The 23,422-nt window shown below is 46.6% G+C and overlaps 1 protein-coding gene across 1 annotated transcript in view; it reads left to right on the top strand.

The window, feature by feature from the left end:
* NAV2 (neuron navigator 2) overlaps window positions 1–23,422 on the top strand; it is a 724,028-nt gene that overhangs the window by 4,603 nt on the left and 696,003 nt on the right. Inside the window, exon 2 of the mRNA XM_073904859.1 lies at window positions 1,038–1,693. Within this exon, the coding sequence (XP_073760960.1) occupies window positions 1,619–1,693 (75 nt within the window). The 5' untranslated portion in view covers window positions 1,038–1,618. The remainder of the gene's footprint in view (window positions 1–1,037; window positions 1,694–23,422) is intronic.

The following is a 23,422-nucleotide window of genomic DNA, read 5'->3' as shown; positions in this document are numbered from 1 at the left end:
GTGGCTGAGTCTCTTGTCCTCGTTTTAACCTGCTTTGGCATTGAGCCGTGGTGCGGAAGCCCCTTTGTGATGGGGGGTGGCTTCGGCCTCATTCCAAAGTGGCCACCGGTCAGGACAGCTGCAAGGGATGGTCTGAGGGCTTCTGTCTCGTGCCCGCTGTGGCCGGATCTGCCCACGGCTCTCCCGGAGGCTGGCGCGGCCTGAATTGCAGAATGGCCAGTGAGTTGATTAGAAACGCTGGCAAGAAGCTAGTGCCTTTTAGTGAAGGGCTTTTCCCCCGTTTTTCTTTCTTTCCTGGCGCTGCTGGTTCTATGTATGGGAAGAGGCATTCATAATTAACGTATTGGTGCCTCTTGGTGGGAATTCTCAGATGTGTTCCCCACCTCTCGGATGCGTCCACGGAAGGGCACAGCCCGTGTGAAATGTTTTCCTGGGTGGGGAGGTTCCTCCTCTCTCCTCCCTCCCTGTCCCTTCGAGCTGCTGTGACGTCAGCCGGGAGGTGACTGGGTGCCTGCTCTGCCTGCAGGTTCCAAGGCAGGGAATGCAGCTCCGTAGCACACCCTGCCTTTCAGCCCGCAGCTGATCCAGGCTGCTCTTTTTCCCCTCCCTGGCGGACCCTGGTGTCTTGCCTGCCACGCACTGCCTCCGCTGCTGTAATTGGGGTGGGGGGGATGTTGATGCCTTTCTGCTTCACAGACTCTTGCTTCCCTGTCTTCATCATACCTGGGTGCCTTCTTCCTGTGATGATGAGGAGGAGGTTGATGATGATGCACCCCACATGGGTTTGAAAGAGAACCCCTTTCCAGCTCTGGTGTGCTTATTTGGAGAACAGGGTTCTCCGTGTGCCCCTCACCAGGAGGAGCGGGGAACCCATGAGGCCCCCCGGTTGCTTGTCCATGGATGTGCTGGGAGGACTGGCGGGCTTGGAGGAAGATCGCTGGCTGCCGCTTGGTTGGGGCTGCGGCTGGTGGGCGAGACAGCTCACACCTGAGTTCTCCACAAAAGACACATCTGACTGTTGAACATTTTCTCCTCAGGTATGGGTCTCACTCCTTGAAGAAAGACGGCAGCCTGGGAGGGGAGCAACCTCTGTGATGAACACCCGTAGGACCTGTGAGGGGCGGCTTTTCGCACAGCGTTTGTGGTGATTTATGGGAGTCAGGGGCTGCCGGAGAGGGATGTGGATGCTATCAGCACGGCGGATTAAATGCCCATTTACATTGTTATTGACATATAAATTATCGGTGCCAAGGAGACAGTGAGGGAAAGGATTTCAGGGGCAGTAATGTGGCACGTGCCCCAGGATATGGACTCGTCTTTGCCCAAATTTGTCCTCTGGGCTCTCAGGAAGCCAGTCTTGGAACTGAAGTAAAGCCCCAATTCCCAGCTCTCACCATGCCGGCAGGAGCCGCCCTCATTGCTAAGGCAGTGATGGCGAGTGAGGTCCCCGAGTGGATTTTAAGAAGTCGGGAAGACCTTTGAAAGGGGTAGCGTGGATTTCCTCGGCTGTAGGGGGCCGTGTCTGGCGGCGTGCATGCATCCCTTTTGCCTGGCTTATTTTCTTCCTCCGTGGATTTGGAAGCATCGCTGAAGGAGAGAGGGATTTTATTCCTGGGAAATGGAACCGGTCTCCGAGTCCAGCCAACAGCAGAAGAGAAAGCTGGTGACCCATGGACTGGAAGATCAAAAGAGGGTAAGTGGCAGAACTCTGTCGCTTGGCTCATGGCGCTGGAATCGCTAAGCAGGATTCAGAGAACCCAGGTGGTCGTCAGGACAGGACATTGTTTTCCTTGTTATGCTTGCTCGCATCTTTCTCTGGTTAAGCAGGCGGGGTGGTGGTTCCTGCTTTGCCCGGTCCTAGTGCTGGGCTTGACGTGGGCAGGGGGACAGAGGAAGGAAACATTTAATCCCGGGAGCCAGAAAGTCAAAGATTTGTAAGCTTTAGCTCCGGGAGTTAACAAAAAGTATTGTGTTAGATTCTGAGTCAAATGTGAGCTTCTTTGCACTGAAGCCCCCTTTAGGATTCATACACTCTTAGCAACTTTTGGAAATGGCGCTCCTGACAGCAGTGGTTTCGTTTGAGTTATTCTCCGTGTGGTCTGCTGGCTCTTGTGTTTATGGATCAAAAACCTATCCGACTCCAGTCTTTGGCCCCATCTGTGAGAATGTCACAGCCATTCAAAAAGGCCTGTTGAGTGTAGGTCATTTGCTGTCATCGGTCTGAAAGCTGCAGTCACCCAGGACCTGTGTCTACCAGTTAAAGTTCAACTTGTCTTTAAAAGCCGGACACATTCAGGAGTAGCATTGAGTGGCTGGCTGTCCAGAAAGAAAGCGGAAGCTGTGTCTCCTCACTCCCGGGGGACTTGCTAGGACCAGGGTGTGGCAAGGGTTAAACCTAGCTGAAGCAGAGCCAGAATCTGTGTTAATCTGAAAATAATTTCTGATATTTCCTCTGAAATGTTGTGGATGGTAGAAAAACTTCTGGTGTTCTCTCAGTATGGAGTGGAGTATTCCCTCTCCTTCTGTGTCTCAAAGTTCATTTCTTCCTGGTATGAAATCCACATGGAGGTGAAAACTAGCCTTACAACTTTTCCCTGTATTTAAATGGCTCTGTGTGTGTGTGTGTGTGTGTGTGTGTGTGTGTGTGCGTGCGTGCAAGCGTAAGTGAGTGAAAAGGCTTTTGTATGGGGTTTTGTTCTGACTTTAGAAGGATAAAAAGAAATGGAAACAAATTACATTTTATAAACATAGAGACTGACTCCATTCCTAAAGAAAAATATTCCACTCCTGAAACTACACTTGCCATAATGCAGGAAGAATGTCCACTCTCTTAGGCGCCTAGATAAGTAAATTTGTTTTGTGCTGTTTGACTTACTCAACGTATAACCTACTAGGTCCGTCTGCTCCTATTTCTACAGGAGCTTTCTGAGAGAGAGGAAGAAAATTGATAATTGTTGTGAACAAGGACCTGGGATTGACTGCATTTTACTAAGTGTTAGCCAAGTTTGGTATCCAGACACTTCATGGAGGAACATTTGGGACCTCTGACACTGTAGAAAATTTTAATTGGGCCGGTACACCGAGATAATATGCAATTATGACGGCCTCTCCTTGGCTAGGTGTAGATGTCTGCATTTCCCATCTGTTCTTGGCTCTGGCTGTGTTGGGTCCACATGTACTGTGGAGTCTCTGGAAGTAGAATATAACCCCAAGTGAGGCTCTGCGGCAGCTGGGGTAACATCAATTGGTCATGCTCAGCTGACATTCATTTTAACTTGAACTCTAGCCGTCATGGCGATTATTAAATTTATAATGATATATGTAAGATCCATTTTAATGACTCTCCATGCTTGAGTGAGCTCTCACTTGTGCTGGCAAAATAAGGCTTAATAGAGTATTACATTTCATCTCCTACTGAATTTTCCAGGCTGTGGTCAAAACTTTGCTTAGGAGGAATGAGATCTTTTTTCCCGATAGGCATCGTGATCCAGTTCTGTGTTGCTCCAGTACAGTTTTACTCGAGTACAGTTTCTGGGCTTCTAGAAATACTGCCACTGCAGCAGCTTCTGTTGGTATGAGCATGTGTGTGTTTGTGGGTAAACACGCACCTCATTTGCGTCAAGTGTGAAGCTAAACAAGGCTCCCGGCGGCATGCAGCCTGGAATGTCTTGTCCACGGAGCTGAAAGGCGACTCTACAGTGTTTTGGCTCACATATCTCGGGTGAGCTGAACACTCCTCTTCAGGGGGGATTGGCTGAAAATCCAACAAAGGCACAATCAAGGCATCTGCTGGGGAGCTGGGAAGTCTCCACCAGCATGCTTAAGTTACCAAGCGTTCGTTGGCACCGGATCCTTGTGGCATTGCCATCAGTCTGTGTGTGTGCGTGCGCGTGTGTGTGCGTGCGCGTGTGTGCACGCTCCTGCATGGAGGACAGTTGTGGGAAGCTGGGGAGACAAGGCAGAGGGAGAGTGGCTAGCTTCAATTTTGCTGTATTTCCTACTGTCCTGAGCAGCAAAAGCCACTTCTCCAGGGTTTGGTTGGTTTCATGCAACTCACTGTAGCTTGGCCCTTGTTTGGGGTTTCATAGAGTCGGAGAGGCTAGTTCTGGGCTCCTTGGGGGCACATTTGCCTATGCTTTCTGCAGTGAAGAGTACCATGAGCTGTTGAACCCAGAAAGTTCGGTTCAAATGTCAATTGTGTTGTGTGCTAGCTGTGTAACCCTGGAAAAGCTGCTTAACCTCTCTGATCTTTAGATTCTACATTTTTAACAGGACGCTAGTATTTAATTACAGAGTTGTTAAGATTAAATGAAATAAAGCTGGTAAGGAATTTGGCACTTGGTGATTATTTAAGAAACGTTCTGTGTATTCTTGGGACAGTTAGCAATATGGGACTTTTTCCCCTCTGTTCTTAGAGGGCTGCATGTAATTTTGTTTTAAATCTTAAAAAAACCCTCAAGTAATACATATTCATTACACATTCAAACATTACAGAAGAATACAGAATGCAAATTCCTCTTCTAATTCTACCCAGCACTGACTACTATTAACAGTTTGGTATATATCACTCCTGACCAGTTTTAGTTTGTTTCTTAATAAAAATGGAATTGCACTGTACATAGTTTTAAGAAACTTGCTTTTTCACTTAATATAGTGTAGATATCTGTCTGAGGCATTATATACACACCTTCCCCATGCCTTTTAATGACTGAATAGAGTTCCATTATAGAATGTGCCAAAATTTATTTAATTAATCCCTTAGAGGTGCACATTTAGGATGTTTCTAGGTTTTTCTTTTTGCTCTGCATTTTTTTTTTGGTATTACAAAATTCCTTTATTCATCCTTTCAACAAGTGTAGTAAGTTCCTTCCGTGTGCCAAGCACCATCCTAGGAGCTAAGCATAATCTAGATAGGCCTCTGACCTGAACCTTACATTTTAGACCAGCACTGTCCCATATAACTTCCCGTAATGATGGAAGTGTTCTATTTCTGCACTATACAAAGTAGTAGCCTCTAGCCATAGCTGGCCATGGAGCAATTGAGATGTGGCTAGTGTGACTGAGGACCTTAATTTTAAATCTCATTTAGTTTATTTAAACTGAAATAAACACATGTGACTAGCAGCTACTGTGTTGGGGAGTGAGTGCCTCTCTGAACAGAAAGCCACAGGCAAGTAACTACATCATTTATTTGTGGACAACGGCTTAGGCTCTAAAGAAAACAAATAGGGCATAGTGGTGTAATGGGTGAGGGAGTGGCATATTTCATATTTATAATTGTTTTTAATTTCCTTTTTAATAGAGCTATGACTTACATCCGGTAATATGCGTGCTTCTTAAGGTTACAGCTCGGTGAATGTTTGTACCTCTTAGACACCTGTGTAGTTACCATACAGATTGAGATGGAGACCATTCCTTGCTCCCACGAGGGTCGATTTGGCTGAGTGTAGGGGATGCCTCCCTGAGGGAGTGTCTTTGAGTGGAGACCTCACCGATAAGAGGCAGCTGGCCATGGGAAGATCAGACGGCAGATTTTAGTTGTGAAAGCACCCACTCTCACCCTGCCATTCAGATGGGTGCCATTCAGAACTTCCCCTGGGGTGACTTATCTTGGCACCGTTTATGGACAGTAGGTCTCATGCATCCCCAGCACTTGTCAAATTTAAATTCTGTGCTGAAGTCAGGAAAAACCTAGAGGGGCACAGGGCTGCAAATTGCCACAGAGTGAAATTCAGTGAGGTAAGTATTGTTCAGTGCTGTAAGAACCCACTTAACTAGCATAGATGGAAGAAGTAAAATTTCCCTGACAGACACCTATTGATCAGTCAAGGGAATGACTCTTTGATTGATTTTTCTCTACTCCTCCTTAGAAGTTTGTCCTTCACAGATGGAGCTTTCCCACAGAGGATGATCACTGTAAAGTAAGAATTGTTCAGGGGTTTTTCAGATACTTGATGACTGAGTGGTGACAAAGATGGTTTAGTGTGAATTCTCCTGGCTGTCAGGTTCTCAACATGAAAGCCTCCTGGAGACAGTTTTTAAAAAATGACTTTGCAGAGGTGAACTTAGGCTTAGTGTAATTAAATTCTCCAAGGTTGGCTGAACTGCTCTGGATTGCCAAATCCTGCCCTGCAAAGGGGAATATATTGTCCTATTGCCCTATCGGCTTCTCCTCTTCATTTTTATTCACAGGACCCCCAGCTTCCTTGTCACCTGTGGTTGCAGCTCAGAATCATTTGACCTTCTGCTCCCCCCTCCCCCGCCCCCTCCCTCCCCCCCTGCCCTCCCCCCCCCCCCCACTTTGCCATGCAGGTATCAGCTGTACTTTCTTCTCCGTGGCCGTGTATGTGATAGCTTTCTCCTCTCTCTGATCTCACTGCTGAGTTTCAAATTCAGGAATTCTTGCCTGGTTGGTGCCACAGCCTCCTGGCTGGCTCTCTTGTTTCCACCTCTCCTTTGGTCCATCCTCCCCTCCTGGCCAGATTAATCTTCCCAGAATCCAGTTATTATCACCTAGTTAATGATTTCCCCAGTGTGTCCTCAGAAGACACCGTCCCTAGCTCCCAGCACTGTATGCTGTGCCCAGCTTCCGGGGTATAACGGATAAAAGCCTGAAACTCACTGGGGTCTTGTTGACCTCAGTTTCAAACCTGGACAAGTTCTGTAACCTCCCTAGGCTGTGTTCCCCAGTGGTATTTACTCCTAGGTTGTAAGGTGCTTAGCGCCGGGCCTGGCATGTGGTACGTGATCAGTAAGTGGGGACTTTGCCAAACTCTGATTGCTCTTCCATGAGCAACTGGTACATTTCCCCCTACCCCTGAGTCTTTGCTTACATATTGTGTCCCCCTGGAAGGCGCTCCCTCGAGGCCCCTCACCCGTCCTCTGTGAAGAATGGATCCTCCTCATGTTCTTATGCCTTGTGCTCAACTGCTGCCAGGGTAATAGATCACCATGTTTTCTTCATGGCCCAGACGTTTCTTCACATGTCACACCCCTGCACCAGACTGTCAGAGCCCGAGGTAATAGCAGTTACAAGTTGATCTGCCTCCTGACAGCTCCCTCCTGGTCGGCCTGCCCGTCCTCCTGGTATGAATGGAGGGGGTGGTAACCAAGTGCTCAGAGGATGGACACTGCAGACCTACCACAGCACATTGCACATGTCATTGAAGAAGGATGGAGCAAGACTGTAGCCAGATGTAACTCAATTCAGTAAGTTCTGAGGCCCTATTCGGGCATAGGAGAAGAGGGGTTAGGAAAGGGGTCAGGCCAATGCCCTGCCTTCATTTCAATGGAAAGAAAGTGAGATGATATAAGATCAGTCCTATTCATTCATTCATTCATTCATTCATTCATTCATCCATCCATCCCATATGTATTATGTATTATTTATTAAGTACCTACTGTATGCCAGTCAGCCACAGCATGGGGCCCTGGGGTCATAATGATGAGCTTAGATACTGTCCCCAGTCTCTTGGCTCTTTCAGCGTCTTGGAGGACTCAGTTCAGCCAGCAGTGCAGTGACATTAGGGAAGTATCGGGTTTGGCAAGGTCAGGGGAGGCTTCCCTCGAGATGGGGGGACTCGAGCCCTGTCTCTACAGGGCCTTGTGAGAAGCAGACTAGAGGGAGGACTCCATAAGCAGCTCCCTGGGTGGACCGAATTTTGTCCACCCACCCCCCCCAAATTCTTTTATGAAGCCCTAACCCCCAGTGTGACTGTGTTTGGAGCAGGGCTATGACTGGTGTCCTTTTAAGAAGAGGAAGAGACACCAGTGATGTCTGTGCACACAGGAAAGGCCATGTAGGACATAGCAAAGAGGCAGCTGTCTGCAAGCCAAGCAGAGAGGCTCCAGGAAGAGCTAAACCTGCTGATACCTTGATCTTGGACTTCTAGCCTCCAGAACTCTGAGAAAATAAATTTCTGGTTAAGCTATCCAGTTAGTGGTGTTTTGTTATGGTTGCCCTAGCAAAGAAATACACTGGAGCACAGTGAGAGAGAGAGTTGGTGAAAGGTATTTTGCCCACAACAACCTCGACCATAAGCTCCCTGAAAGCAGATATTAGATCTGTTCTCTAGTATCTAACGCACTGCCTGGTGCCTGGTGCGTATTTTGTAAATATTTGCTTAGTGAGCAAGTGCCTGAGTGTAAGGGATGAGGAAGCAGAATGGAGAGATGGTGCAACCCATGTGAACAGTTGGGATTTTATCCGGGAGGCGTTGAGAAAGCACTGCAGGCCTCAGAATCAGGGACTGAGTGAAAGTGATGCTTGGGAAGATTTTAGAATAAACTGGGGCAGATCCAAAGGAGTAAGGGTGGCCGTGTAGGTGAGAGAGCCCAGGATCAAAGAGGGCAGTTAGGCCACAGGAGTGATGTAGGCAGGCACCCGGTGATAAACGTCCACTCCGGGGCAAAGACAAACAGAAGGGAAAAATGAGCACCATTTACAAGGGGATAGAATTGAAGGAATCAAATTTGGCCAGCGACTGGATCTGGTGGACTCCTGTCCTAGGTGACATGGACCCAAGGTTTAGAGCCTCCCCTTTGTGTCTGGTAGGTTGGTGTCCAATGGCTATTCAGTGAGGTAAGTTTGCATCATGACTCGCCAATGCACCCTGGATGCGCTGTGATCTCCTGCATCATCATAACACAGCAGGTGATGCCATCCCCATTTGATGGCTGAGGGAAGCGAGGCATGAACAGGCGGAGTGACCTGCCCAAGGTCACACACCAGCTGAGGGTGAAGATCTCTTGTGCCCTTCTCCTCTGATTTAGGGTCCTCTTCTCCAATTTAGGGTCCCTTTCCAGGAGAAAAAAACCACCTTCTTCCATCAGCAGAAACGAATGCTGATGTTCTGTTATTTTGCTTGATTTTCAATGGGAAAAAAGACTTGGCATTTTTTTTTTTTGGACTCAATTTTAAAGATGCTGGAAAAGTTAGGTTGTTTTTTTGGAACTTTAGGTGCTAGAAGTTGAATGATAATGCAGGCGGCCATTCCCATTTATCTGAAAGACTCACATAGCCAACTTTCTGGCTGGTATCCTCTGTGGGTCCCTGGGGTTGGCATATTTGTGAAAGCCCTTTTACTTACCTGATCTCTTTAAACTTCACTTTTTCCTGTTGGTCTACATTGTTTCACATTCATTCATTCCTTAAACTTTCTAAAGTCTGGTTTTAAACAGGAGGGGAAAGGTGGCAATGTCACCCAGGTCGTTTGGTATTTGTTACTAACACAACAACCTTGAGACCTTATGACATTGGATAATGGACTTCTCCTTTTAGCCTGTGCTTCTTCATCCTGAAAATTAGGGTGATAATAATAAAACCTTTGGTGAGGATTATGAGATATAGTACACTTGAAGTATTTACCGCAGTACTTAGCACACGTTAAGTGTTAAATGATAGCTCTTATAATTCTTCTGTGTTTCTCTTTGCTCATTTGGCAAAATCCTTTAAGGGGCATATTTGGGGAATAACATGGAGGATGAGGGAGGATGGGTGACTGCTGCTAGTTCATTTGAGTTTGCTTTTTTGGTTAACTGAAGATCATGTAACATTCCTTCTAGTTTAAACTTCTGTTACTGCACATCTTTCTAAAAGGAAGTCTGCTTTTCTGCTTTAGAGTGCAGTGAGAACAATGAAACCTTCCGTTGTGTAGCAGTCCTGTAGGACCGACCTTGACCTCATCATTCCACACGTTAAATTACAGTTTACAGGAATCTGGCATATGGGAGGTGGCTAAACCCTTTGTGTGATTCCAAAACCCCCCTGCAAATCACATTTTTATTTGAATATATTTCATGAATTTCAGTTATTACACTTTGTGGCATCCTCTAAAACGCCAGCCCCAGGAAAAAGGAAATCTGGTTATGTAGAGGTGAGTTCCAATTGATCAAGGTTTTCCAAATCCTGTCCTGGTTTGTTTTGCTCCTAAAGCTCAGATCAGACTCTTCCATGCCTGCGGTTTGAATCACAATGATGACATCTCTGACTCCCACCCTCAGGGCATTCATTTTTAATCTTCCTTCTCCTTGGGATAATTAGAGAGAGAGGGCTGTGGGGGTTGGGAAGAGAAAGGGGACGAGATGGTGAGATGGCGGATGGCAGAGCAGGAGTGGATGTTGGTATAATGCAGCCTCTCCCAAGGAGGGGAGGGAGCAACTGAAGCTTTGTGTGTGCATTCCCAGTTTGCTTGATGGGGGGCGGAGCCTAGGCAAGGCTCAGGATGGGGGCAGGGGGCTGATGGGGCCAGAGCAGGGTGGTTCCTGACATGGGGTCACTTGGGGAATGAGCAGAGCTGTGTAACTGTATGTATTGGAGGAGACTGAGAAGTACATTTGGGTGTATGTGGGGATTTCTCCCTTGGCTAAGCTGAGCAAGTAGAGACAAAATTACTTGAAGCCTTGTCCATTTCCTACATCCACACTCCCTTGGACCTCTGGGATCACAGTGGGGCTTGAGGAACAGGAGTCAACATCTCGATTACAACTGGCAAGGGTCCCACGTCTTTCATCTCTTGTGAAGTTCTCACAGAAGAACCACTCTGGACATCTGGGAACATAATGCCTTTGGGTTCAGAATCCAGGTTTTTGCTAGTTTCTTAGGCAGACGAGTGGGGTTCCTCCAGCCCCCCCCCCATGTCCACCGAAGGGTGGACTGTAGATGAGAAGCTCCCTTGGAGTAAGTGATTCTAAGTTTAAGTTAAAATATTTCTTTTTTTCCCACTGATATAATTAAAAATGCAATAAGCCAAAATCCTCATTGACATGGGAAAATCTTAATGAAAGCTAAAAACTATAACAAAGAATTGTAGTTCTTACATCTTGTTCATCTCACTTGTGTAGACTCCTGCATTTAATCAATTGCATAAAGTCTTTCTTCCTCCCTAGCCACTCAGTTTCATGTTTATTTCTATATTCTTAACGCATATACTACATTGTTTGGCACATGGTAGGTGATCAGTAAATATTTGTGGAATGAATGAATGAATGAATGAGAATCAACATCCTGAATGAGTTGGGGGGCAGGTAAAGAGGGAAAGTTAGGGTTGTCCTCTTGACTCTCTGCTGGACTCAGTGACAAAGAGCATAGCATGTTAGAATGGAGAAGGCTTTCATTGTCTTTGGTTGTGTGATGGGAGAAAGAGTGTCTGGAAGGACTGCTTAGAGGTAAATGTCCTGCATTTGTGTGTTTTTGTGTGTATGGGGTGTCTTAACTGTGAAGACCCAGTTTTACTATTGTGAATCTATTATCTCCCCCCACTGCTGCCCCCAGCAGAGATGTGTCTTTTTCCTTTGAGTTTCCATGGGGTTCATGGTGACGGGTGACCTGGGAGGTCACTTCATTGATGTCTGCATGAGTTGCTCACTTAGAGGTGAAATTAGAGGCAAGGACAGTGGTTCAGATGCACCCAAAAGGGGATGTACTGAATAAATCAATGCAAAATATGCCCTTACATATTGCAGCACAATGGGACAAATTATGAGACCGAATAATGAGGAGTTAAGGAGGGAAGACAGTATCCTGTTGAAGCCCATGGAATTTTCTAAAATGGAGATTAATGATATTAGCCATTGATTAGAAATACCTGGGCCTGCCTGAGCCCTTTTTGTCCAGAAAAGAGAGTATATACTGGTAGGCTTATGGTGTTATTCTTTCAGGTGATTCTTGCAGAGCAACAGGATGACATTCAAGAGCAACAGCTTTGTGCAAGAGGTACCGGTAAGGTTGGTCCTTTGAATGTGAGCCAGGGTGGTTTGAGCCCAGTATGACCCAATGACCTCACTGATCAAAGTGCCACCATTAGCCTGCATGTCCCTTATTGTGAATTAGATTATTATTCTACAAATAGTCATTTCCCTCCTCATGAGAGGAGGGTACTTTCCTGCCCCACTGATGTTGGACTTGGCCAATGACCTGCTTGACTAGTGGAGTGTGGATGGACATTCAGTGTGCCAGCTCCAAGCATAGGCCTCGAGAGGCCTAACTTGTTTCCCCTTGCCCTTCTGGGAGCTTCTCACTTTCTTGTGAGAAGATGTCCCAGCTAGTTGCTGCCATTCCATCCTGGGCCTCAGAAATACATGAACAGACCTGAGGCAGAGCTGCCCTAGCAAACATGCAGACCTGTGAAAGAAATAAATGCTTATTTTTATACACCACTGAGAATATTTTTTTGGTTGTTTGTTATACAGCAAAAGCTGACTAGTACACCCTGGAATCACATAAGTCTTCACTGGGCAAAGTGTGTTGTCATCTGTGATGGTTAGTAGTTACCTCAATGGATAAAATACGATAATAGAATTGACAAAAAATAATTAGATGCAAGGTTTGTTAAAGTTTGGTCCTAGAGCATTTGCATGAGAATTACCTGAAAAGCAGCTCTGATCCATACCTACCAAATTAGAATATCTGGGGTTAGAGCCCAGGAAGCTGCATTTAAAAAATGCGTTCTGGTGATTCTAATGTGCACTGAAGTTCAGGAACTGCTTTGACAAATGGATTAAAACCTGTGACCACCTCCATTAACACCAAAGTCAGAGTCTGAAGGAATGGGTTGGAGGAGAAGGATTTTTGTGTAATTGCATGGTCTTTCACTTAAGTTCCCTTAGGGGGAAAAAAAAAGTTTGTTTTTTGTTAGTAGAAAGGGCGTATGTGCTTAGGAATCCAGAGAACTTTCAAGAGCCCGTCTTCAGGAAGGGCAAGAAATAAGGCAACTCCAGGTCATGCCCATTCCTTCCTTCTTGGCTGTCATGTTGCCTCTCTGCCTCTCTTGATACGTCCATTCTTTCTCTTCTTCCTGACAGCCTTCCTCCATTGCTCTCCATAGTTTCTCTCACTTCTCTCTTAACTTCAAGACTGACTCTCATCACCTCTACCGACCATCACCACCTGTCTCTCTCAATATCACTGTCCATTGAGAACGTCCCTCCGTGTTCCATAGTTCAGAGTCATGAGATAATCTGATCAGCCCATCTCAATTTGTCCGGTGTGGAAGCAAGCCCAGAGAGGTAGATAAGCCTCTAGATTGGCTACTCATGAGTTCTGTGTCTGTTCCTGCGCCAATCAACTATGGCTTTGGTGAGGCAGGGTCGGTTACATAGCCGTGGAGGGTACAGTCCTCCAGGAGGAGGCATGCACGGATAAGCAGTGGTTCACATCTCTGCGCTATTGGATAGGATTTGACAGAAAGAGGAGGCTGGAGGGGAGCAGGCACTCTCTGGGGTGGACAGTCAGGGGAGTGATGGAATCATCTGTTGAGTGTTGGTCTTTCTCACTGGATTGTCCTTGCCTTCACGAAGCTCAGAGCCCAACAGAGTAACCAGGCATTATGAATAGTGAAGCAAATATCTATGTAGGTCCTGAGATTGACAAATGGGATATACCAGGGAAGTTGGAGCTTTCCACAGTAGAAAGCAGGAAGCCGATGGTATAGTGGAAAGATCTTAGGGCACTGGGAAAGTGCAATTAGAGCAATCTGGGTTTCAATCCTTGCCTTAGGAAGTACTGGCTTTTTGATCTTGGGCCAGTTTCTTACCATCCCTGAGCCTCACTGCCTTTTCTATAAAGAGTGGATACTAACAGTTTCTACCTTGTAGGGTTATATTAAATGAGATAATGTGTGTAAAATACTTAGCATAGCATCTGGCATATTGCATCGGTGCTGACCAAAAGTGAATTCTTCTTTATCTGTCTCTGAGCTCATGCTAAGCTATGAGAAATTGCACTTTGTTACTGAGGTCTCAGGGGGTCTGCTTTGGGACCACCATTTTCCCTGTCTACAGAAGTCTGAAGAAAAGCCATGCTTTTGAGAAGTCTTGGGTTCCAATCCCAGCCGATCACCTGGCATGATGGTTAGGACTGGGCGAGTTCTGGCTTTCCCTGGGTCTCTTTTCGGTTGCACTGGTGTGAGATTCTTTGACTCTTTCGTCCAGCCTTTTGCTGGTATTTGGTATGTGGGTCACTTTAGGGGAATCCTTCTGCTTGTAAAGCAGGGCAAATGTCCCAGCTATAGAGTGTCTCCCTCCCTGGCTGCCTTCCATGATCCTGAGGCCATCACACCAAGCCCAGGGAACCAACTCACTCTGCTGATTGAGATCAAGCATGCTTGAAAATGGGAGTGCTGGATGTGTGCGCTCTCTTTTCTCATGGCCATCAATCACTGGCAGGGCTGAGATAGGACCGTAAAGAGGGAACTGGCAAATACGCAGTTTGCATTACTAGAACAACATGAAGCGTTTTGCCTACGGTCATTGAAAAAGTCCGATTTCTGCCCATGTCCCTGGAATATCTTCCAATTTAGATTCCTATAGAGTCTCCAAATTTTATTATCAACATAACTGAGGAGGCAAAAGGGATTCATCCCCTGGAGTCGAGTTGTGAGGAGAATCCCTGGGCCCACAGAATGGTACCCAACAATAGATGGTGGATCTCAGCTAGATGGAGGAGGATGAGGTGGAGGTGACAGGGATGTGAGTAAGGACAATGCAGATGGGAGAGTGGGGGCGGGCTGGAGAGGCTGTTGCTGAGGCCTTGGGGTGCAGGTGCTTTCAGGACACTGTTACTTTGAATCCTCACTTCAACAACACACGAGAGGTGGTGCCATTGTACCCATTTTACAGATAGGAAAATAAAGGCTCAGAGAAGCTAGTAACTTTCCCATGGTTCAAGGGCTGAGAGTGGAAGACCTGGGTGTTGAAGCCTGCTCTGTCTGCATGACTTCAAACCTGTGCCCCTTTCCTTCAAATACCATTCGTTATCAGACATTGGTAAACCAGTGGCCTGATTTCTGCCATGTTATTATTATACCCTATCTGTCTTTAAATTGACTCACTTTAAAAAAAAAATTAGCCTTGTGACAAGGATAATATCAGTGAAATCCTGGATTTGATGGGCTACTTATTTCTTCTTTCTAATATCCATTAAAATAAAAGCATGGCTGGGGGTGCCTGGGTGGCTTAGTTGGTTAAGCATCTGTCTTCAGCTCAGGTCATGATCCTGGGTCCTGGGATCGAGTCCTGTGTCTGGCCCCCTGCTCAGCTCAGTGGGGAGTCTGCTTCTCCCTCTGCCACTCCCCCACACCTGTGTGTACACACTCTCTCTCAATCTCCCAAATAAATAAAATATTAAAAAAAATCATGGCCATGACATTTTAATTTTTTTAATGTTTAATTTTTTATTATTTTTTATTTTTTAAAGATTTATTTATTTATTTATTTGACAGAGAGAGATAGTGAGAGAGAGAGAGAGAGAGCACAGGCAGGGCGAGCGGCAGGCAGGCAGGCAGGCAGGCAGAGGGAGAGGGAGAAGCAGGCTCCCTGCCGAACAAGGAGCCCTGAGCCGAAGGCAGCCGCTTAGACTGAGCCACCCAGGCGCGCCTATTTTTTTTATTATTTTTTTAAAGATTTATTTATTTATTTGAGAGAGAAAGAGAGAGTGTGTTGGGGAGGGGTGGAGGGTGAGGGAGACAAAAACTCAAGCCGACTCCAGTCTCACGATCCTGAGATCATGACCTGAGCTGAAACCAAGAGTTGGATGCTTAACCAACTGAGCTACCCAGGCGCCCAATGGCCACGACATTTTATTTTTTATTTTTATTTATTTATTTTTTTAAACTTTATTTATTTGAGAGAGAACGTGAGAGAGAGCATGAGAGGGAAGAGGGTCAGAGGGAGAAGTAGCCTCCCCACTGAGCAGGGAGCCCGATGTGGGACTCGATCCTGGGACTCTATCCTGGGACTCTGGGATCATGACCCAAGCCAAAGGCAGATCTTAACCGACTGAGCCACGCAGGCACCTGGCCATGACATTTTAAAAAAGTAACCTCAGTTTGAGAAACACTGTCCTGTACATAAATAACAATGTAACAACAATAACTCCTCCCAATTGTTGAACACTCACTATGTGTCAAACACTGTGCAAAGCATCCTACCCTAGTGGGGTAGAACGTGGACTCTGTAGTCAGACCTGGGTTTGAAACTCAAATTCGCCACTTCCTCAATGTGCAACCTTCAGTGACTGAGTTAGCTTCTCTGTGCCTCAGTTTCCTCATCAGTAAAATGGGGGTAATAACCTTCTAGAGCTAATCTGAGAATTAAACAAGTTAATAACACTTAGAAAAGTGCCTTGCACTTATCGAGTGCTGTGGAAGTATTAGCGATTATTCATTCACTCATCCCATCATCCAAACATTTGACAATTAATGTTTGAGCATGTTCTGTACAGCAGAGACCATTCTCTGGTATAATCTTCTCAACAAGCCGAATGATGTGGATATTATTATTGCTGTCCTCCATATTTTACAGTTAAGAAAACTTAGCTGGTGTAGTTTCCCCCAGTTTCTAACAGCTCAGACCCGAGGAAGTGGAAAATCAAAGCCAGGTATATCTAAAGCTCTGCTAACCCACAGAACACTTCCGATACCAAATGTGGGTTTGTTTTTGACACCAGGTTGGTTCCCCCCCCACCCCGCCCCATACTGACCAATTGTCTGACACCAGCTGGATGTCCTACAATTCAATCGAATTCTGCCACTATATACCTAGAGTTATTGTCAGACCTCACAAGTTTAAGGCTCGGTCCCATAAGACTCCCGCCACTTTAGATGCCAATTGCAAGTCCAGACCACTTGTACTTTTTTTTTTAAGATTTTTATTTATTTATTTTACAGAGAGAGTGAGAGAGCACAAGAAGGGGGCAGGGAGCAGTAGAAGGAGAGGGAGAAGCAGGTTCCCCGCCGTGCAGGGAGTCCGATGCGGAGCTCGATCCCAGGACCCTGGGATCATGACCTGAGCCGAAGGCAGTTGCTTAACCATCCGAGCCACCCAGGTGCCCCTAGACCACTCATACTTCTGACCAATGTTAAATTGTGGGTTCCTGTGACCCTCTCCTTGGGTTCGATACTTTGCTGGAATAGCTTGCAAAATTCAGGAAAACAGTATACTATTATGGGTTTACTATAAAGGATACAACAGCCAAATGGAAGAGGTGCCTAGGGCAAGGTATGTGAAAGGGGTGTGGAGCCTCCACGTCTTTTCTGGGTGAGCCACCCTCCCATCACCTCAATGTGTACACCAACGCTGAAGCTGCCCAAACCCCCTTGTTTAGGGATTTTTATGGAGGTGCCATTGCGTAGGCACAATCGATGAAATCATTGACCATTGGAGATTAACTCAATCTCCAACCCCTGTCTCCTTCCTGGAGGTTGGAGGGGCAGGGGGCTGAAAGTTCCAACCCTCTAAACACAGGGTTGGTTTCTCTGGCAACCGTCCCATCCTAAAGCTACCTAGGGGCCCCCCAAGAGTCATCCCATTAGCTGATACCCAGGTATACCCAAGGACAAGACACTTCTTTCACCCCTCTCGGGAAATTCCAAGGGTTTTTGAAACTCTGTGCCAGGAACTGAGGATGAAGACCAAATAAGTATTTCTTACCATATCACAGTATCACAGAAGCCTTAGCTGTCTTTTTTTTTTTTTTTTTTAATTTACTCTGCCATCTGCCATTACTGCCTCCCCATGAAGGGAAGCCCTGCTTCCTGAAAGAGGGACGCCCACCCACTCATGTCTCAGACCCGTGGCCGCACTTCATCCCTTGGGCCAACTAACCCCCTTGCCTAGTTTTCTGAGAGCAGCCAGTGGCACCCTGTCTCTCCTTGTCTTCCAGTTTTGATTCTAGTTCTGTGTGCGTGAGTCTGCGGCAACTGTTAGCCTGTCGTGCCCATGGCCTCTCTGTGTCCCCCACAGTGTGCACCCAGAGCCCTGGAGCCCCTGCTCGTGGTGGGCCACAGGCTGGGCCCAGTGACCTGAAACAGGCAGATGCTACCGTAGTGGTAACAACAAAGCATTCGTACACAAGCATCTTGCTTTCCAAGGGACAGGAGTTAAAGACCTGTTTTCCACTGTAGAAAATAGTGGTTTGCTGTACAGATGCCGTCGTAGAGTTCTTCTACTCAGAGAACTTTAGAAAATTGTGGTCTTTTGTTACTTGAAATGTATTTGTTCAATAGGCAAAGTGAGGTTTACCCCACAATATTTTGACTTTTGACCACCTTTCATAGGAAGGTGTCTGGGCAAAATTGTATCATTAAGCACACTTGAGCTTCCTTCTGAGGGCGAGAAATTCACTTCTCTCCCTCTTTTGGAAAGAATGAACTAGAAATGATCCTACCTGAGGTACTTTTTCAGGTGTGTTTTGAGCACAGTTTCCAGGGAGTGGATGACCGAGTGTGTAGAGACTGAGCTTGTGTTGGGGCTGCCGTGGGCAGCACTGGCTTTCCTTATGGAAACAGAGGTGGTATCTGTCCACTTTCCCCTTATCCCTCCACCTTCTCCAGCCAGCCACCCCTCGTCACTCTCCAAGATTCACCTCATGTTTCTTTCCGCTTGCAACTGTCCCTATCTCTTCTCTCTCATTCTTTTTTTTAAAAGATTTTATTTACTTTAGAGAGAGAGAGAGAGAGAGAGAACATGGGAGGAGCAGAGGGAGAGGGAGACAATCTCCAGCAGACTCCACGCTGAGCACAGAGCCCTGCATGGGGCTTGATCCCAGGACCCTGAGATCAGGACCTGAGCCAAAACCAAGAGTCGGATGCTCTACCAGCTGAGCCACCCAGGCGCCCTTCTCTTGTTCTTTCTTCTCTGACTTTATTCAACTCTCTCTCTCTCTCTCTCCTTTTCCTACTTGATCTGTTATTTCACTGAATCACATGTGGGTTAAAGCATGAGTTGTGGAGTCGAGCGAAGAAAAGCCCTGCTCCGTGGCCTTCACAAAGTGACTTCACCTCTTTGCCTTAGCTTCCTTCTTTGTTCAGTGGGAAAAACAATAGCAACCATATCCTGGCCCTATTACGAGGATTAAATGAGATAATACAGATATTTAGCAGGTACCCGGTAGACGGTGACTATCCAGGAAATGCCGAGCCAGGAGTGGAGATCGTGGTAACGACGGGAGTTGTGTTCCCAGTTGGAGTGTAAGATGCTGGAGAGCAGAGCTTGAGTCTCGTGTTTGTTTTTATCCTCCAGGGTTGATCATGGGCTATGCTTGTAGCAGCGCTCCGTAAATACCCAGTGGATTTAGGGAAGTTGTAAATTTCATGCTTCCCCTTATGTTTGCTGAATTAGAATTGCATTTAAATAAATTTAGTGTTTGCCTGGTACTTAGACCCATTTTACAGAGGGGACACGTGTCAGTGATTAAATAAAAGGTCTATTCCTAAGTGTTTATCTTCTTAGAGTGAAAAGCACCTGACCACACCTGCTTCTGCTCTGAGCCAGCTAATGCAGAGTGTAAGCCCCAAGGGAGAGCCCCCCTTGCTCTTTTAGTGTGAAGTGAAGCAGGTCGTATTCTCAAAGCAGCCAGAGAATTAGGAGCAGCTCTGAGAATGGGGAAGTCCTATGGGAGACGTCAATAACGAAAATTATCTCTCATTTCAGCAGCCACTAAAAAGAGCCCCACCTGGCTCCTTCCCCTGGGGGCTGACCTCTCCCCTGTGCCTACAGGATGGGCCCAGAAGGGGTGATGAGGGAGCACTCATCAGGGGTCGGGTTACCAGGGGGCCTGACGTCAGGAGTCATTGGCTGGCCTCAGAGAGAGGCAGCAGCTGTGTCTGAGGACTGTACGTGCTCCGTGGAGCCCTTCTAGGTCTGAAACTCTGGGTGGTCAGAGGGAGGGCTGTAGATGCCCCCCCCGGCCCCCCACTTGTAGTCAGGGCGGCTCTTCCTGCTCAGTTCACCCAGCAGCATCGCCTTTCTGCAGCTTTCCCCGCAAGGCCAGTTTGCAGAGGGGAGCCAGGAGCTCCTATGGGGACAAGAATGTGGGTACTGAATTGAAGAAAGGCTTCAGGTCCCTGGAATGGGCTTCCTTGAGCTGCCAGTGGTAGATGGGAGGCAGGAGGATGTCCTGGGGAGAGCTGGATCTACAATCAAACAGACCCCAGATGAATTCCTGAATTCAGTCCTTAGGATAGGACCATGTGCAAATTGCTTCTCCGCTCTGAGCCTGTTTCCTCATCTGTAAAATGGAGAGAATAACGCTTTTCAGAGAACACTGAGACTGTCTAATGCATAGTGAGAGCTTGAAACATGGCAACTCCTTGCTATGCCCAATTCTATCCCACTACTCCCAAATATTAAACAGACAACTAGCTAGAGCTTAATAGCCACAGCTTAGTAGCTGCTAGACTGTTCCCACCATAACTTGTATCAGCTATGCACTTTTTGTTTGGGGCACTATCTTGAGCAGGTTTTTAAGGTCTGGTTGGATCGCCTCTTTGATATTTGGGTCTTCAAATCTGGAGTCATCATTGTGCACACGAGGACACCGAGGCCCAGAATTGTCATGCCTGGAGTAACCCAGGACCAGGTCTTCAATCCTTGTCACAGAGCACCATTTGTAATTTCCCGACTGCTCAGGATCTTCTCACAGCTTCTGAGCATTTGCATATGCTGTTCCCTCCGTCCAGAACAACCACCCGCTCACCATGCTAGACTGTCCTCCTTGAAGATTCAGATCAGGAGTCAGTTCTGGGAAGCCTTCTCTGACCACCATCTCCCTGGCTGGGTTGGGGGCCCCTCCCCTGTGCTTCCAGGGCCCCTGGAGCTGACCTCTGTGGTGCCCTTCTCACACTTCGTCATGGGCAGCTATTTCCTTGACTGTCTCTCCTACTTAGCAATAAGATTTTCAAGGATTTAGGCCAAGTCTTACTTGTTCTTGTATTTCTGGCCTCATGTCTGGCACATTGTAGATTCTCTAAGAACTTTTCATGCAGTGAATATGTTAGTGAATGAACAAATATCAAGGATATAGGGTATTGCTTATGGTGGTAGCTTTTTCAGAAAGCCTCCCACAGGCTCTGTTAAATAAGGTGGCAGACCTCTAGCTCATCTGCCTCCCTCTGGGCTGGTCTCCCTCCTAGTAACCCATCCTGCCTGAGCTGTATGTCCATCCTTCTTGGCCCTAAGGACTAGAAACCTTCCCAAAGTGAAGCCTGGAGAAGCCTGATATTTGGGGGTCTGTACATTTCCAAAGTGAAGCCTAGAGAAGCCTGATATTTAGGTTCTGCATTTAAAACTGCCCCTGCAGCTTTCTTATGGCTCTGTCCTTGGCTAACATCCTTACAGGGGCTGAGTTCCCAGAAGATGCAGTAATGGAGACATCACTCTATTGCACTCCAGAGCTTAGCATAAATAACCCTGGTGTGCATTCATTCACTCACTCATGCATTCATTCAACACATTTCTCCTTCCATTAGAACACATAATCACAGAGTGACTGTATATAACTTTATCACTCACATGGCTCCAGTGTCACTCAGAGTAGGCAATTAGATTTTTCCCAAAGGCCAGATTTAGGGGTCAGGAGGGCAGGCTGATGGAGCATTGACAAGCGCTCTGATGTCAGCTTTAACACATGCATTAGAATCCTGAAGAAGTAATATGCCCTTCTTCCCAATATGCACATGTCCCCAACCTCCAGGAGCAGGTTGAGGGATACAACTGCTCTCTCCCCTTCCCCAGGGGAGGGAACAACCAGCCAGACCCAGAGGCCCTGCAGGATTTGAAGCCCTATGAATGGTAGCCATGATAATTCTGGTCTCTTACAGTCACAAACAAGCAAGCTTGCTCCTTCCAAGCGAGCTTCCTTGTCCATCTCTGGGCAAAGTCAAGCAAATCGGTGGGACACTGAGTGGGGCCCAACTCCCCCCCACGTATTTCAGCAGGATTGTGGGAAGCTGGACCTCAGGGTTGTGTGGCCTCGGAAGAGTCATTTTACTGCTGTGAGCCTCAGTTTTCTCATCTATGTGATGAGAGGCTGGGTAATTCCAGCCCCCCCCCCCGCGCCCCGTCATGTTGTTTGGAGGATGAAATAAGGTCATGTTTGTGAAAGTGAAAAGTATCCTACCAGCTAATGTTCCTTGGGTGCTTCTTCCATCCCAGGCACTGTTACAGTTTCCATTTTGTAAGTAAAGGACCTGAGACTTGGGGAAGTGAAGTTCTTTGCTCTAAGTCATGTAGTAAATCAATAATAGCACTTGGATTTGTTGTCTGTCTTACCCCACAGCTTAATCTTTTCATTGCTCTGCCATGTACTGTTTCATGTTTCAGCTGTGTGACATTGGGCCTGCCACTTCCCTCTCTGGTCTTCAGTGGTACCATCTGAAAATAAGAGACTTGGCCCGATTGAATGCTAAGGTGTCTTTTAGCTTTAAATTCCTGCTTTCGTTTTAACCAAGGATGCATGCACACACCACCCTACAACTCTCGCTTCTTCCCAGGCCGGTGTTTTGAGCATGGAAGGACTTGACCATTTGTAGCCTCTAGCCAAGAAAGTGTGCTAGAGGAGCGAGCAGATTGCAACGCACATCTAAATAGCAGAGCTGAGCCTGCCTAAGTGGGAAATGGATGTTGTAATACAAAGGCAGTTAGCAGGGTCCTTGGAGGTTTCAGCAGGATGTAATTATGGTTCTTTAAAAAAAGGCTCGCATATGTTTTTGAGCAAACTTAACAGATGCCCGGATGTCATGTCTGTATTCTTTAGGGAGTCTAGGATGACTAATTTTCTACAGCAAGTTAGCATAGCACATTGGAACGACCCATTGCAAATCAATTCCTAGGGTGCAACTTAATGAAAGCTTTCATTGATGATTCAGATTAATAATCTAAAATCCTTTATAAAATGACCACAACTTCATTTCCGCCTGGTCTACTCTGTGTTTGATAAACTGGATGGATAATCCTCTCTGTAGTTAGAGTTTAATGTGATTCCTTTTTCCATAGCCACGCCTGTTTACAGGGATTGAAGGTTTTAATGCTGTGTGGTTCATTTCTGGTGCAACATCCTTTGCAAACTTTTGGGACATCCTCAGAGATTTTCTTTGAGCTGTGCCCTGGGGAGATCTCCTAGATGGTTCGCTACCATTTTATTGTAGAATTAAATGCACATCGATTCCAAAGAATCAATGCCCAGTTAAGGCAGTTTGGGGGCCATTCCCAGACCCCAGCAGACTTTATCTGGAAAAGTCTTTTGGAAACCCATGTCCCCCCTGAGGCTGTTGAGAGTATTGAGCAGCGGCATCAGGAAATCGAAAGATAACAAGCCTAGTTTCCTTCAGTGGGCACCTTGACATCTTTTTCCTTGTTGGAGCTCTATAACCAGTTTGATACATTTCCAATTGAATTTTTGGCAGCAAGTGATTCCTGTCCCCAAGACCAGGTTGCAGACTTCTGGGTTCACTTCTCTGTACTGGTTGCCTTGGAGCCAAGAAGTTTTCCCCATCATAATAATAAACAGTTGAAAACAGTTGAAGATAGAAGCCTTGCATGTGTCCAGCTCAGGCAGAATGTCAGTCTTTCAGTTGCCTCCAACTATTCATAACCCTCCATAATTTCATTGCCATCGATTCCCCCCGCCCCGATGTGCGCTTTCATT

This window comes from Callorhinus ursinus, unplaced genomic scaffold, assembly GCF_003265705.2.
Source record: "Callorhinus ursinus isolate GAN/ISIS: 27379988/994484 unplaced genomic scaffold, GSC_fseal_2.0 scaffold21, whole genome shotgun sequence".
Classification (NCBI taxonomy): Eukaryota; Metazoa; Chordata; class Mammalia; order Carnivora; family Otariidae; genus Callorhinus; species Callorhinus ursinus.
Note: the sequence above shows the minus strand (reverse complement) of the source record. Positions and strands in the feature narration are given on the sequence as shown.